Source organism: Oratosquilla oratoria, chromosome 28 (genome assembly GCF_046742065.1).
Source record: "Oratosquilla oratoria isolate Oo_2021 chromosome 28, ASM4674206v1, whole genome shotgun sequence".
NCBI classification, from domain to species: domain Eukaryota; kingdom Metazoa; phylum Arthropoda; class Malacostraca; order Stomatopoda; family Squillidae; genus Oratosquilla; species Oratosquilla oratoria.
The window spans coordinates 41,008,630-41,026,129 of NC_134804.1; the positions used below are offsets into that span (position 1 = coordinate 41,008,630).

Consider the following 17,500-nt stretch of genomic DNA (forward strand, 5'->3'; position numbering starts at 1 on the left):
GGCAGGAGGAGAGGTGATAAAACGAAGGGGAGGTGGGTGAAGGGAGTGGTGGTATATGAAGGGAAGTGAGGAAAGGAAGAAGTATGAAATCAATATGGACGTGTTGAGGGAGATATATGGAAGAAAAAGTTCAGAAATAGTAAAATATAGAGTAAAAAGAGCGGAAAGAGTAAAGAGGGAAGAGTGGGTAGAGAGAGAGAGGAGGAGGTGGAAGCTGTGGACAAAGGAGAAAGGTGTCACAAGATAAGAAAAGAGGAGTAGCAGAAAGAGGATGAAAAGGAAGAAGAGGAAGAGGAAGGGGGGGAAGGAAAAGGAGAAGGAGGAGGAGGAGAAAGAGGATGCGGAGGAGATGGAGAGGGAGAGGGAAAGGAAAAATAAGAGCTCTAGGGGTGGGGGTTGATATAAACATATAGATGGCGCCCTCTAATAGGAGGGAAAGGAGAGAATAGGAAAAAATGGAGGAAGAAGAAGAACTGGAGGAGGAAGAGCAAGGAAGAGGAGGGATAATCAAGGACCAAAGACGGAGGATGCAACGGTAGAAAGTGTTACCTGCGAAAACATCAGCGCGTCCGTCCCTGCAGGCGTGGTCCTGCCCTCAGGGTTTCTAACCCCCCACCCCCACCCCAGACCTCCCCCTCTCCTTCTCCCCACTCCTCCTCCCTCTCGTCCTCCTCCTCTTCTTCATCACCCTTATCCCGTTTAACTGCTCCACCCTTTTCTCCCCTACCTTAACACCAGCACCTGTACCTACACCTGCAAGTCTTTCCCTACAACAAGAGCCTTTGTCCTGATGACAGCTGCGAAGGTAACACTTGTAGGTTGCTTGAGGAACAACCACGCCTACGTGTACCTCTTCTTTGTCCTTCTGATTGCCGCAACCGTATCCTTCACCCTCAACCTTTGTTTGGTGTCCCTCGATGTCTCTACGTCCAGTGCTGTTGCTTAGGCCTCAACCCTCAAGTCTGAGGCCTAGGCCTCAACCCTCAAGTCTATTGCCTAGGCCTCAACCCTCAAATCTGTTGCCTAGGCTTCAACCTTCAACTCTCCCGAGACACACAGCTGCCTAACAAAAGTACTGCCAATATCACAAACGATGACACCAACGTTGACACCGGACTTAAAGCTTTTGATATTCACTGTTTTAATTTGGTTTGGTATTTAGGAGTCAGTTGTCACCAGGAAGACCATTTGGTTCATGATGCACCGTCTGCTCATCTGAGGACTCTGAAAGAGCCCATCCTACGACCATTTGCCCTTTTCAGACCGGGGTCCTCTAGCGTCCCCGCCCCTTCCAAAGATGAAGGACACTGTCTAGCGACAGCCAAAACGAATCTCACAAAATATGTCACCGGAGTAAAATGGGGTATATAGAGGCCATCTCTGGCCCTCCCAGGGCCAGGAGTCGCCCTTATTGATTTAGTCTACCGTTAGTCAGAAAAAAATCTATTAAGTGTGGCATCAGGATCAAGGAGGTTGGTGCCTTTAGCCCAGTTGAATATTTTACTGAATACATTTTTGGGTAGAACAGGTGATTTGATACCGTTGAGTTGGGTGGAGGTGGAGTACTGTGGCGGACTACAGCCGTAATGGGGTCTCGATCAACGAGACCTCCTTCAGGCGGAGGTCCTTACTCTTCTGGATAAGATACATAGGGCGTCACCATGACAAAGGGGTTCTTGGCTTCCCGTTATATCTCCCATGATCCCTGACCACCAAGAAGAGCTTCTTATCTTCCTTCCTTCAGGAGGATTAACGTTCTTAGATTTGTTTCTGGTTTCTGAGGCCCACTGTTCTTGCGGAGAGCTCCCCTTTTTTCCCGGGCATCCCACTGCTGCAGAAGTCTATCTTCCTACGTTAGGTGCCCCATGGGGAGCTTCTTGAAGAACAGTTGACCGTTCAAGACTTCGTCAGGTCCTCAGGCTCATATAAATTACGATCCACGGTACCTTATGGTCAACATAGAAAAGGGGGGGAATAAGGAGTATAAAAGAGAGAGGAGGCAGGGAATCAAGATTAAGAAAGAAATAAGAGAGGGAGGAAGAGAAATGGGAGGGGGATCAAGGGAAAAGGAGAGGGAATTAAGATGAGGGAATAAGGGAGAGATAAGAGAAAACAAACTAGAGGAGAAGGGGGAAGAAGGGAAAGAATACAGAGGTGGATACAAAAATGGACGGAAAGAGAAGGTATGACACGGGAGTGGGAAAGAAAAGAGGAGTGGATAAGCAGGCACAAAAGGAGTGAAGGAAAAAAAGAGAGCATGTAATGAAATGACGAGAGAGGCGTCGAGAAAAGAGTAAGAATATAACAGTAACAAAAAGAGGAGACAATATGAGACAAGAGGAACTGAAAAAAGAGAGACACTAAGTGAAAGAAAAGGGGTTCAAAATAGATAGAAAGGGAGAGGAGAGGAGAGGTGAAGTAAGGGAAAGAGAAGAGAGAACAGGAGATTAGACAAGAGAGGAGAGGAAAGGTGAGGCGCGGCGAGGTGAAGGTGGTGGAGGAGGAGGAGGAGGAGGAGGAGGAGGAGGAGGAGGAGGAGGAGGAGGAGGAGGAGGAGGAGGAGGAGGAGGAGGAGGAGGAGGAGGAGGAGGGGACGAGGAGGTGGTGTCTGTCCGAGGAAGTAACGACTCTCCTGCTGAAGGGTGGTTGTTACATCACGGCAGAAACGTGATACGTGAGCTTCTGAAGACATGGCAAGGTCACAGGACATCGTTGGCGTCGTCAGCGTACAGGAAAAGTAACCACGACCATCCCCTCCCCTCCTCCCTCCCTTCCCTTCCTTTTCCTCCCTTGTTCGTACTCCGTAGGGAGGGTTTCCTCACACTTGATCTTCTGGTTCGGCGAAAGTCCTTCGGCGGGGAGGATAGACAAGATGATGCAATCTTGAACGATATTACATGCAGTAGAGGAGGTAAAAATAAACGAATAAATGAATAAAATAAAATAAAAAGGTACACAGGAAGACGCTTAGCCGAAGCCGCAGTTACCTTTCCTTGTTCCGCTAGGGCTGCCTGGGGATGCAAGCAGAAATCTTCAGAGAGGCGGGTCAGAAGGGAAAGTGTTCAATCCTCCCAATGCGTTTTACAACTCTTATTTATCCAGGGAAGGTTAACACCACTCCGCATCAAAGGGGTTATTGTTGTGTACTGTAATTTACCAGCGCTTCTATCCTCATGGACAATACCCCACTATTGTTGTCCATTATCTTATACTTCGAATGTTGTCAAACCCACTTCGGAACCTACCCAGATAAATACTTTCGCTGAGTTTTATGACTCAATTATTTATTCTACTTCCCACCAAACGATTTTATTCAGCTAAAGAGAAACCCTGCACGGTTCAGGACAACTACATGTCCCCGTATCGTATCTTCCTACTCGTGGGTTCGAGTCCTGCAGTAACTGTTTGTTACCTGTACTGATATTCTCTAAATCGCATAGAGCAAAGAAGACTGCTTTAGTCGCAGCTACTCAGCGCCTCCTGGCGTAGGCTCCTCACCATACGAGGAGCCTGTAGGAGTGACTCACTCCCAAGGAAGGAACCTGTGGGAGTGAATCACTCGCCAGGGTCCTCCGGAGGTCAGGGCCGAAGGAAACCGACCTCTGCTTTCGCTGCACCCACCGCCTCCGTGGAAAAAGGGCACGGGGCGCCGAAGAACAGACTTCGAGGACGGGGGAGGGGGGGGGGGGTGATGACCCGTCCATGGGTTGAAGGTTAAACTTTAAGGGCACTGGAAGGGGGGTTGAGGGAAGGTGTGGGGGGGAGTTCAGGGACACCTCTTGTCTGGACTTGCTAAGGAGCGCTTCGGGTAGGTACTGAGTTGACACGTGTGTGGGTAGAGGGAAGGAGGGAAGGGGGGAGGAGGAAGGGGCGTGAGATAAGAAGTGACGAGTGGTAGAGACATGATGAGAGTGGCAAGTTGTCGCGGAAGATGAGGTTGTAGAGGCAGTCACATTCATCATCTATTATAATCATTATTGTCATTATCATGATCATGATTACCATCATCATTATCATTATTATTATCAATATTATCATTATTATCATCATTATTATCACCATTATCATTATTATTATTATTATTATTATTATTATTATTACCAGTCATTATTATTATCAGTCATTATAAATCATTATTATCAATCATTACCAATCATTATCATCATCACTATCATCATTACAATTATTACGAATATAGCTGGGCATTTACTTGGTTTAGGTTAGACTACGTTCGTTTATCCCAAGTAAAAGAAGAAGAAAAAAAAAACTACTTTTCAGACAGATCTAGTCAGACTACAAAACATGTCAGTGACATCAAAGTGCTATTTTCGTCAGTTATCGAATTCATCTCACGGCCCACCACATATGTCAAGTTTGTAAAAAAAAAAAGTCTCTCGAAGGACCTGGCGATGGGTGAACCTTCTTCATTTGCAACTTTGACGGCGCATGCGCGGGTTTGGGTTGCCACCTGGTCGACCGTAGAGAGTCAACTGTTGCCAGGTGGGAGAGGAGAGGAGAGGAGAGAGAGAGAAGAGAGAAAAGAGAGATGAGAGAAAAGAGAGAAAAGAGAGAAGAGAAAGAAGAGAGAAAAGAGAGAAAAGAGAAGAGAAAAGAGAAAAACAGAAAAAAGAGAAAGAGAAAATAGAGAAAAGAGAAAAAGAGAAAAGAGAAAGAAAAAAGAGAGAGAAGACAGGGAAAGATAGAGAAAAGAGATTAAAGAGAGAAAAGGGGGAGAGAGAGGGAGAGGTATAGAGAGAGACCTGTGTAAGACCAAGGCTTTATTCTCCAGGTTGGAATACACTGCCGGACTCAATTCTTTATTCTGGGAATCGAATCAGGACCCGGTGTTGTTCACTGAGCCCAGAAACTCCGGACGGGTTTGGAAACCGTTAGCTGTCGTGGCTTCTTCTCCCGGTTCCGGTCTTTCGCATGGCCCGGAACTCGTTCTTGGGTCCGGCGACTGTTGCTGGGTGTGGGACTGCTGTTCCGTCCGGAATGTGATGCTTCGGCGATACTTGTGTCATCTTCTCCTTCTGTAGTTTTCGAAAAAGTTTGCGGTTCGGGAGTCTATTACCGGAATCGGGGACAGTTATTGGAGTAACGGGCTTTTCGAAAAATGTTTCCTTGAGAGATGGAAAGCCTATTACCGGACCCGAGGATCCCAGACAAGGTTAGGGAAATATTTCAACAGACTACATTACACCCCCGAATCTAGTACAGCCAATTTAGGCTTCTGGGTTGAAAAGACATCATCCGAACGCAACACACCCGAACAACCTAGTCTCGGACGACTGAAGAATAGGAAAGTTGAAAGAGAAAGACAACTGACGAGAAGAAGGTGAAGAAGGTGAGAACCCTACTCCAGGAGACGCTGAGTAGCTGCTGCTAAAGCCGTCCCCTTTGCCCTGTGCACTTTAAGAACTGTTGGAGCAGGTAACAGTCATTGTTGGGAATCGGAGTGGAGTGCGGGATTGGAACCCACAACTAAGTGGCTACATGACCAGCACGCTTCCGATTACGCCACCAGCGCACGTGCGATTTATTGGCGCAGTGTTTCCATAGGAATCGGAAGTGTGCTGGTCTAGCATTCGCTTAGCTGTGCGTTCGAATCTCGCACTCCTCTCCGATTCCCAGTAGCGACTGTTACCTGCTCCAACAGTCCAAGAAGCGCATGGGGCAAAGGTAACTGCTTCGGGGGAGATTACGCGTCTCCTGGCGTAAGTTCATCATCATTTTGATAAGGCTCGAACAAGCGAAATGTTGTACCAACAAAGATTTCGTCTTCACATGACGCTTTTCCTAATAGACAATTTCACGAAACTATCTACCCAGTAGTGACTTGCGACAACAAAGCAGAGAGAAGATCTCAGTCGTGCATGAAAGAACAACGAGACTGATTTACATTTGTCTTTGGTCTTTCAAGAATGTGCAGCATCTCGAAGACCCATCTCCTGAGCAACCACACTTCGAAGAGTCGAAGAATTTAATTTCTCGACTGTTCCTGTTGCCGGGTCCCGAGAATCTACAGGAGATGAGTGTGTGTGGGGAGAGGGGGGAGGGGGGGAGAGAGAGGGATGGGGGTGTTGTTGCTGGGGTCGACGTCGCCCAAATGAAGACGAGCTGGTTGTCCCCGGTTCTGGTGTCCCGTTCTGGGGCTGAAGTGGAGCGAGATGGACATTCAGCCCCCCTTTGGTTGACGGGGAACATGACGCCGGGTTGTCTCCCAGGAGACGTCCAGGGCGTGAAGGGGGAACCTGACCCTCCGCCCACTCCCTTCGTCTGAAGACTTCAATTCAGTGAAGGGCGAGAGACATCGTGCTGAAGGGGACGATCCTTCAGTGTCCCTGACTGCCCTTCGGTTGACTAAAACCTTCCAGTGTCAGCAAGAATTGCTTGTTAGAGGGAGGTTAATCACCTACTCATTTCATTCTAATTAACGATGTGGTACCCTTTTAAGGTTGAAAGTGTTAATCCAAATAATCATTAATTCTTGAATCTCTGGAACTTCTTGTAAAAAGCACCCCAATGCAAACTAACAGTCTTTAATTAAGTTTACCAATTTAAAAGAATTACCCAGAAAGTTGTAACCCCTTCAGAATAAATTCAAATTTAGCTCAAACATAATCAATAAAAGCCGTCTATTTTGGACACGAATGATCGATCAAGGTACGCGGTGATCGATCAAACAGCGATTAAGCGTTACATCACGTTCTTTTCCTATCACATGGCTCCCGTGATGGCATACACGAGCGTAACACAATTCAGGTGATAGACAGCCTCATATTTCTTTTCAGACACGAAACCTTAATTGTTTCACAGAAAATCATCCCTCGTGACCGCGCCAATGCCGTGGCGCGTGTTACAGATAAGGCCGTAGCAAGAAACAGAAGATTTGATCAAACATACAAAGGGCGGAGTTGGAACGGTTTGCCCTTACATATGCAATATAATTACCTAGCGACCTTAAACGACATAAGCTATACAGCGGAGCATGGCACTGGAAAGTACTGTGTGCTCATGGCTCCTTATATATAGACCATGAGCTTATCAGAAAACACCCAACAGATTCTTTACTGGGAGCGCCTTTGTTGCACATGATGTCATTATGTGTAAAGACTTCATAACTCGATTGTATAACCATCTAAGACCTACGTTAGGGTTCTTCCCTTTGTCTTATTTCAATCTCAATGTGACAGTTGTAATATATGTGTGTGTATATATATATATATATATATATATATATATATATGTATACATATATATATATATGTATATATATATGTGTATATGTATATATGTATATATATATATATATATATATATATATATATATATATATACATACATATGTTGCCTGGGACATCATCAGAAGGGTGCATTAATGCACTGGCGGGGTTTTCACCCTATGTTTTTATTCAAACATGTTCCAAATGACCAAAGTTCATTATATGAGCCTTCTCTTGCATATGTCCTAACCTAACCTTAACTCCATCGCAGACCAGTTGCTCTGAAGCAGATAACATCTTCCATTGTTGAGCCTTAGCAACTATTGCCAATCCAGACCAAACCCGCTACTTTCCTTTAACACGGTACCATACCCATTACCTGTTGGTTCTAATTGATGACTGATGATTTTGATCGGCCTTGGACCAAAACGGAGCTTTGGATCTATGGAGACCCCGTTTGGACCCTCACTAATCCCAACTGAATAAAACCTTTTGGTATTAATCAAAACCAAATTCAAAATATGCATCACCGTGTTGAAGGGGTTAAGAGCCGGTTTTCGTTGCCATAGTAACGAGCAAAGTTGTCAAAAGGGAAAACGTGGGCGTGGTTTGGCACCATCAAGCGCGCACGCACGCACGCGCACACACACACACACACACACACACACACACACACACACACACACACACACACACACACACACACACACACACACACACACACACACACACAAACCCAATCACCTCCGTAAGACTTGGGGGTGGGCTGAGCACAGACAAATAAAAGGTGCGTTTAACTTCTTCAAAAATTATCCGTAATCACAGACTGGTGACAGATATTGTCTGTAAACGACACGTGGGTGATTATTTGGAGCCGCAAATGACCCGGAAAAAAGGCGAAGAAAAATACACAAAGAAAAATGCAAAATGCTCTCGCTATAAGACAAAGTAGTTGCTGGAGGTCGCATAAAGAAATGGGAGTTGCGTGCGGGCTTCCAGACAGACACTTTTATTCACCTTAGAAGAACCTCTGGTCCCGAACGGTAATAACAAATAGATAGATAAATAAATAGCTAAACAAGTAAATGAATAAATAGATACATATATAAGTACATAAAAATAAATAAACAAATAAAAAATAAATTAATAAATGTGTAAATAAATAAATATGAAAATAAATAAAAAACAAATAAAATGAATAAATAAATGAACAAATGAATAAATAAACTAATTAATTGAATAAATTATCTTAGTCTGGCTAATGTCATATAACCATATAACTCAGCAGCGTTTAGTTTTAAAGAAAAATAATAAAAACGAAAAAAAAAATCGAGAATTTTCTATCATAACTGGAAGGTTCTACGTGCTAAAACACTAAAGAGAAAAACAAGTAATAAAACAAATAAACAATAGAGGTCGACAACAAACAGGAAACTAAACAAAACAACAGTACGATAAATAAGACAATATTACATAGCAAGGGAAACAACCTGAATAATACCAAACAAGAAGCTAGATAACATCAAGTAAAAACAAAACAGCAAATACTACATTGACTTCAAGAGGAATGGTATATACCACCAAATAAGAAGGTAAATAACTTCAAATAGGACCCAAATAACACTGAATAGGAATAAAATATAAATCAAATAAAAGCTATGTAATAACCATAAAAGCCTAAATAACACAAAACAGAAGATAAATACATCTAAACAGAAGGGAAGTTATTAAAAAGCAAGGGGCACAATACCAAAATTTAAAACAATAAAATGGAAAAAAATATATAGAATACCAAATAAAAGGTAAATAACACCATCTGTAAAAGGCGATTACTTAAAAAAAAAAGGAGCGCCACTGTAATGGCTTAAAAACAAAATTTATAAAAAAGAATGTAATTTCCAGCAGCGCCACTTTAATAGATCTCCACAAAACTTGTTTGATTTATTCGTCTGGAAGCCGAAGAACTCTTAGGCAAATTTTCACCCGCCGTCTCGGTCTTCGTCCCCTTCATTTCGGTTCCGTCTTTCAAGAAATCATACTTAGACGTCTTCCTAAACCCGAAGAAGTCTTAACCACATTAAAAGATATTAAGACGAGCTTGGTTAACACCACTGCCACACTGCTAGCCCTAGAGATATTCTTCTGGCTGAAAAAGGATATTACTGAGTAGAATCTGGAAGGCAGGGATGGGAGGGAGGAAAGGCGTCACCGTATTTAAGCTATTGAAATCTATTCTTATGTCTCTGATTTTACACCCGACTGAACTTTGATTTCCTTTTCGTACACACGTTCCTCTTTTTCTCTTTTTTCTTCTCTTTTTCTCTGGCCACGGGTTTCCTTGTGTGGACGTGAAGACATGGAGGTTCTTGAAACAGTGGAAGGTGAGGAGTGGGGAGCGCGAAATTTTATTATACAGATTTTTTTTAATAATGTGTCAATTTAAAACTAGGCTATTTGCGTGTGTAATACATTTACACACACACACACATGCATTTACATACACATACGCACACATACACACACACGCACGCACACATACCCACACACGCACATACACATACATAACGTGTATATATATATATATATATATATATATATATATATAAACATATATATGCATACAATGAATGTGAAGCTTGGAATGGATAATCATAAATTTCTTCGAGATTATTAAACATAAAAATAACCAATTTCCCCGATTCGAAGTAATTTCCGTGCATTTTTTTCCAGAGACTCTTGAATTACAAGCAATAAAAAACAGGTAATAACATTTCCGACCACCAAAAACACCGTTGCAAGTAAATACTCACGTGCTGTGAATATAATACTACATCGAGGCAAAGTCCTCAATAATGTTATACATGTGTACTTCAATCGTATCAAGGCGTTACCTTCATCACCATAATCATCTAAAACAATAATACTCTGTTGCTCTCGGCAATGAATTTTAATTAGGGTAATCTTCTCTTATTCGTTCTGGAACTGGACTGCACAGGTCATCATTTATTTATTCATTCATTCAGTTATTAATTAGTTTAATTATTTATTAATCTATTCATTCGTTTACCTATTTGTTTATTTTTTATCTACTATACCGGGTGCACTTTTCTTTATTCTAACAAATGCGTGTGCGTGAGCGCGCGCGCGCGCGCGCGTGTGTGTGTGTGTGTGTGTGCGCACGTGCGTCCTTATGACAAATGCAGTAAGCGAGTCCCTTTTCAGTTACAAAAGCCAACGAGGGCGAAGTTAATTTGGATATTCCTATTTTGTTCAACACAAAGTCATTCTATTAGGATTTAACAAGGACTTCAATGAACCAGGAGCTCCTTTATTCCAAGATCCATCTCTTACGTGAATAAAAACAACCTAGCTTTGGTTTGAACAAATACAACAACAACATGCATTAAGAACAGCACCGTGTCGATGAAGGTGAAATCTTTTGTGTGTGTCCTTCTCCGTTTCGATTTGATGGTCTGACCTTTAGGAAGCCCCCCGAAGGACCCCGTCTCAAGCCTGAGGGCTTCAGGCATCTCCGGGGAAGCGCTGGTGAAGCTAACCCTTCCCCCCTTCCCCCCTTCCCCCTCCCCCGTGTAGCAGGAAAATTAAAGGAGTGTACATATATGTACGTGCACGCAACGCCGGGATGCTTACACGAACACGCCCACAAATACGAGGAAATAAACATGCGCTAGCACACACACACACACACACACACACACACACACACACACACACACACACACACACACACACACACACACACACACACACAAACACACACACACACACACAAACACACACACACACACAAATACGGACGCACATCCACTGTCTGTCTGTGTCTCTCTTCATCCCTGTATATTACAAAGGATTACAAAGGCGGAGCATGCCGACAGGAGACCTTTTGGTCCATATCTAGGTCGGATGCGAAAAAAATCATAATAATAATAAAATAATAAATAAAAACTATAATAATGTAGCACTAACATACCCATAAAACACAAGTTACTGTGACCAGACAGTTTTAGTCAAACAAGAAATTGTCAATAAATTATTCACATGGTGGAAATAACAAGTGAGTAGTATATGTTGGCCAATGTGACATCTACCCCCTTCACTCTCAGTACATAATATCAACACTCAGTTGGAACTTAGCCACCTGTTAATGCTGTGCCATGTCAGTGTTCCAGCATAAAGTTGTGATTTACCACATATTTTGCCTCTTTATTTCATAAGTTTTTCTTACCAAATAAGTTTTCAGTTCCAATATTATGCATATATACCTATAACCAGTCTATTGTAATTATAACAAAGTTAAAATAAATTGAGTATCTTCAGTAGTAAATATAAAATATTGGTAAAAAAAAAAAAATAATAATAATAATATAATAATAATAATATAATAATAATTATATATATATATATATATATATATATATATATATATATATATATATATATATATATATATATATATATATATATATATGTATATAAAGGCTGAAGTGTGCGCCTCCGCACACATTACCATTCAATCAACTTTTCCACTAAAAGATAATATATTATCCAACAAATTTCTACTAGTACACAGTTCCTATACAGCTACAAAACACACCAAGACCTCTTCAGGAACAAGACTACACTAGTCAGAATCCTGACCTCATCTGTCTTATACAGCATTCGCGGTCATGCATAATCTAGTTATTCTAGACTTACACATCTAGATCTAAAGAGTCCGGTGTCCCTCAACGCAAGGTTGATGCGAGCCAAGCCTCATTGACATTTCAGGGAAGGTTTGTACTCTGGACAGCCGGACATGATTATTCTTGTTGCAGGACGGTTCCTTATTTAGGTTAGGCAACCTTGGTTATCTTAGGTTAGGTTAATTTGGTTAGGTTAGGTTAAGTTAGTTTAGGTTAAGATAGGTTGGGTTAGGTTAGGTTAGGAATAGCTGAGGTCCAAGTTACCCGGTAAACTAAACAATACAATATTGACCAGAAGAAATTATTTTATGATGTGAATCTATAAAAGACAACAGTGCTCTTTTCCTTAGTTCGTGAAATTGTCTACCGAAAAGACGATTCTATTCAACTATGGGGAGTACCTTCCCTGCTATCGCGGGTTTGCTCCGCTTCTTGCTGTAAAGTAGCAGCTTCAGTCTTTGTAACCATATGTATAGGGATTGCTACACTACCTAGACCTGATTACAGGGGGTGCCGAGGTCGGGAAATACAAAGAAACTCTGTTCTACTGGGAAGTAGGTCTGTAAGTACTGTACTTGCTGTCGCCAGACTATCTATTTCAGCTCTTGCAATCCCCTATGGGCTAAAGAGGGGGGGGGATCCTTCCATGATATGTGGTTCATTTAAAGATTTCATTCTGGTTAACAGCAATATATCTTATTCATCTTGGGAGACCCACCTGTTTTGGGGGTTTCAAGAACAGTTTCGAGGACCAGTGTATCCTTCAAATATTTTGTTCTGGCTAACAGCAGACGCTTTAATTCAGGTTCAAATAAACTTCTGGGAACTGGCGGGTTGAAAACCAATCCTGATTAACCCTGCATACCCTTGTATCACCTTTAAAGACCTTCTTTTGGGTAACACCAAACGATTTTATTCAATCTAAGGGGTACATCCGGTGCACCACTGATTCACTCTCTCACCCTCGACTTTTGCCCTTTTGCAGATTGAACTGGAAGGAGGCAAGATCGCGACCATTACGCCCAACGCCTTCAAGGACGTCCCTCGCCTAGCCAAGGTGGACCTCAACCGAAACCCTCTCACCGCCATCCAGGACAACTGGTTTGCCGCTTCTACCTCAAAGTGAGTTGATAATTTTTTTCACGAGAACGCTCGGTCTCGCACTTGGGTCAATGCCTCCATTTTGTTTTCCAAAATGGCAGACTAACGCGCGGCTCTAGCGGCAACCGGGTGGCGGGGGTGGCACAGTTTTGTTTCCAAGTGAAAATCTTACGCCAGGAGGGGCTTAGTGTTGACCGAGGCCGTCACCTTTTTCCTATGAGTTCGAAGTACCAGGGCAAGTAGTATTTACCGGTAGCTACTGGATTCGAACCCGGTAATAGACGAAAAACATGTCTGCCTGCAGTTGTTCAGAACCTGTGTTCAAGTAATGAAACAGTCAAACCCGTTTTTCCCCTCTTGAAGTTGGACAGATCCATAAAATGTAAAATTTTATATTCCTACACTCATCTAGTAATTACGCAAAACATGTTCTAGATATAACTAGATTTCCTTAACCAAGGAGCCAAAATAGAGCACATCTAGAAGCATGAGAGCCGTAGAACATAAAGAAAAATCTACAAATATAGAGATGGGGTGGCAGTGAAACACTAAAACTAGAGTATAGACATCCATTTCGAAACAAACGTTTCGACCTGTTTCAGTTCACTGAAAAAGGCCCAAGGGGTCGAAATGACAGGTCCTCAATAAAATTCCATACTCTAGACTTCAAGTTTCACTGTCGTCTCGCCTCCATATACTATTAATTTTTACGTACAAAAATATACAGTTAAATAATTTGTCCCCAGCCCATCTGCTCAATGATCCCTCACTTATGTAGTTCTGTTCATCATCTTCCGGAAGATAACATAAGAACATAAAACATAAAACATAAAACTACTTTTATGTAGTACTTTTATGTTTTATGTAAACATAAAACATAAAACTACTTTTATGTAATACTTAATTCTTTGAGACCTCTTCAATTGAATAAAATCGTCGATTATCCAGTAAACATTCCTGGTTATTGGCCTACAAATTCTTAGATACATACGGACCTCTCAAGGACCCATGAAGAAGTAAACGATATGTCACTCAGAGGAGCATTTTTTTTTCTATTACGCAATGGCGTCATACAGTGGAGAGAGGTTTTCATAATGAACGTAGGAAGGCAACTGGGAGCGGAGCATTTATCTGAAGTTTCACTCTTTGACTACTGAGGACGACTTAGATATGTTCTGGCTGCCATCAGTCGATTTTATTCAGTTTAGCAAAACCTCAAACAATCAAAGGATTAATGTTTTTTCCCTGTCGAAGCCGACTTACAAGTATTGTCTGGTTGCTTTCAATCAGTTTTAATTTATTTGTGGCTGCTCCTGAAACGCACAAACACAAAAACAGACACACTCACTTTCTCTCTCTCTCTCTCTCTCTCTCTCTCTCTCTCTCTCTCTCTCTCTCTCTCTCTCTCTCTCTCTCTCTCTCTCTCTCCACTAAATCACAATTACATTACTCAGTCGTTAAGACCAAGATTACCTTCCCTCACTATATGCACAACTTGCTCTACAATCATAAAGTTCTTATAAGAGATTCCCAGGCCGAACATCGAGGCGTGTGCGCCTTCTTCAGGAACCGTACGGCCCGTTAACGTCTAATAAAGACGTAAAAATAAAACGAGGTGATCCCCTTCCGCACAGTCTGCAACAACAGCAATTCATAGAACTCAGGAACACGGGCGGATAATTCATCGATCACGCGCACCGACCCAAATATGCATTGCGCACATTCTTTACATCCTATAAAGTATACAATTCCTCTTTATATCATTACATAAATGGTTTGATTCCGATATCTGTCATCCTGACAAACCTTGAACCAAATGCAACTTTGAGGTACATATACGGACATAAAAAGAATCCAGCATATCCCAGAAATTCATTAAAAAAGAGATAAAAAACATATGCAGAGGAGCCCTTCCCTCCAAACATCAATTTTTTTTTATTCCCGGTGGGAATAATAATGATAGTAATAATGATAATAGTAAAGAAATAAATCAAAATTTCCGCTAAGCGAGACGAAAAGGGCGTCTTGAGCCGCACCCACGCCCATCCCCGTCTTCACCAAACCGGGAAATTCTTCGCATTACGCCCATCGCGGGCGTAAAAGCGTTCCGACCCAAACCTTGACACCTGGGGGTGCTTCCTGGATCGGAGTGCTGCAATGCACACACACACCTCCTCCTCCTCCTCCTCCTCCTCCTCCTCCTCCTATCCTCCTCCTCCTCCTCCTCCTCCTTGAGGTGACACTTCGCTCTCAACCTTTGGACCTTCAACCTTGGAGGACGTGGGGTTTTCTCACACGTACACAAGCGCGTGGGTTAAACGCACTAACGTGGACACCCAAAGCTGACCCACCGTGTACCAAACCAATGTATATATACTCCTAATTATAAAGGCTCTAATACAGCCAATATTCTATATAGATTAGTTCTCTATTTTTATAGAAAATACGCTAAAAAAATAAGGGATATTTTTGTATGTTTTGACATATCATGGGCCATGTTTTGTTGTCTGCAATAGTTTCAAAAATCATAAATCACACACACGCGCGCGCGCGCGCGCACAGACAAACGCACGACTACTCACCTACGATACATATTTTCAACATACAACCATCTTTAAATATTCCATAAAAATACAAGCCACAGATCCTATGAAGAACCACGTAATCTGGAAGAAACGGTCAGATGTACACAGACACCAATACAAACAAGTTCCTTCTCTCTTCTTCCTCCTCTCCCTCTCTCCTTTTCTCTTCTCTCAAGTACACAACAAATAAGCACACACGGAAAATGAAAATTTTCTAAAATGTTTGAGAGGAAGACCAAGAGATGGATGAATGGGGTGTGGCGAACTATGGAAGCACGTGGAATGTATGTCAAGCAGAGAAGAGAGAGTGCAAAAGATAGAGGTGAATGGATGAATGGATGAATGTATGGATGACACGGCCCTGAAGGATGATCTCATCCGATTCCTAATTCATTTTGAATAGGTAAGGACGGGGTGGGGAAGGGGTCGCCATACAGTGAAGTGGTGTGTGTGGGTGAGGGTGTGGGGGTATGGAAGTACACTAACTCCGAGCGTCGGGCCTTCTGAATACCTCAGAACCGGAGCGGAGCGAGAGTGGAGCGCGACCGGACCGATAGTGTGAATCAACCCTTACAGAGGAAAACCTGTGCCTTGCTGAACTGCACTGTTCCAGGCAATGTGCCAGGAGTCAGGACAACCCATTAGATCCTGGAGATGGGAGGGTGGATTCAGTGTGGTCTGCTTATTTATATTGTGGGTGTGCGCTTTGACTTAGCTACCCTTTTTAAAGTGGAGAAAGGCCTTTAAGCATGTAATAATAAAGCATATAGTCACTTGTCGCATATGCCAACATACACCAAAGATCCTAAGATATTAATCCCTCAACTAGTAGTTCCAATATTCCCCAGTTTTTGCGGTAATTTTTTTTACCCAGTGTTTTTCGTTATACAAAATTAAAATTCTTTGACTTTTTTTTTTATTCAATAAAATTACCTAACTGTAAGCTAAATACTACATAGAAAAACATATCACGCACTCAACAAAAAATAATATTGATGTTGTGAGAACTGTAGTTTGTGTCAAAACTGTAATACCAAAAGGTCTCTTCTTGACTTGTTATGATGCCACGACCTGATATCTCCAGTGATAGCAATTCTAACCCAGCTCGACGCCCCTACACTTATTCTTTCTTTCTTTTACTCTGCAGGCCATTCTACGTCTACCTGGAGCACTGCCAGATCACCGAGGTGTCCGCCGGAGCATTCTCTGGGACTCTTCCTAGCGGACTCTTTTTGGCGGGCAACAAGCTCACTACCCTCCCTGAGGTAAGTACATGGATGGGTGTACAGGATGGCGTGAAAGAGGAGGAGGACGAAGGGGAGTAGGAGGAGAAAGAGGAGGAGAAGGGGGAGAAGTAGAGAGAAAAGGAGAGACAAGGAGGGGGAGGAGGAGAGGGAGAAAGATGAGGAAGAAAAGAAAGAAGAGAAAGAAGAGGATAAAAAAGAGACCGGAGAAAAGGAAGACGGGATAGTTGATGATGAAGAGGATTATGAGAAGGAGAAAGAAAAGAAAGAGGAGGAGGAGTATGAAAAGGATAAAGAGAAAAAGGAGGATGAAGAAGAGGAGGAAAAGGATGAAGAAGACGAAAAGGAGGAAAAGGAAGAGTAGGAAAAGGAGGAGGAAAAGTAGGAGAAGCAGACGGAGGAGGAGGAGGAGGAGGAGGAGGAGGAGGAGGAGGAGGAGGAGGACGAAAGTGGGAGACAAGATGAGGTGAATGAGCAATGTTAAGAGAGAAGTAAAGATTTAGAAAAAAAAATAATACGAGGAAGAAAGTGACAAGGATTAAGATTAAAACTGAAGGGAAGGAAAATAATTTTGAGAAAGAATCAAAGGAAAGAAAGAAAAGGAATCAGAAACAGAAATAATAAAAGAAAAGGATAAGATG

The 17,500-nt window shown here is 42.4% G+C and overlaps 2 protein-coding genes across 8 annotated transcripts in view; one reads left to right on the plus strand and one right to left on the minus strand.

Moving 5' to 3' along the window:
- The window catches only part of for (cGMP-dependent protein kinase for), a 592,330-nt gene that overhangs the window by 492,914 nt on the left and 81,916 nt on the right, over positions 1-17,500 (minus strand). The gene's annotated exons all lie outside the window — the stretch shown is intronic.
- The window catches only part of LOC143040332 (oplophorus-luciferin 2-monooxygenase non-catalytic subunit-like), a 35,822-nt gene that overhangs the window by 16,875 nt on the left and 1,447 nt on the right, over positions 1-17,500 (plus strand). The window contains exons 5-6 of the mRNA XM_076211271.1: positions 12,915-13,051; positions 16,763-16,880. Of these exons, the coding sequence (XP_076067386.1) occupies positions 12,915-13,051; positions 16,763-16,880 (255 nt within the window). The remainder of the gene's footprint in view (positions 1-12,914; positions 13,052-16,762; positions 16,881-17,500) is intronic.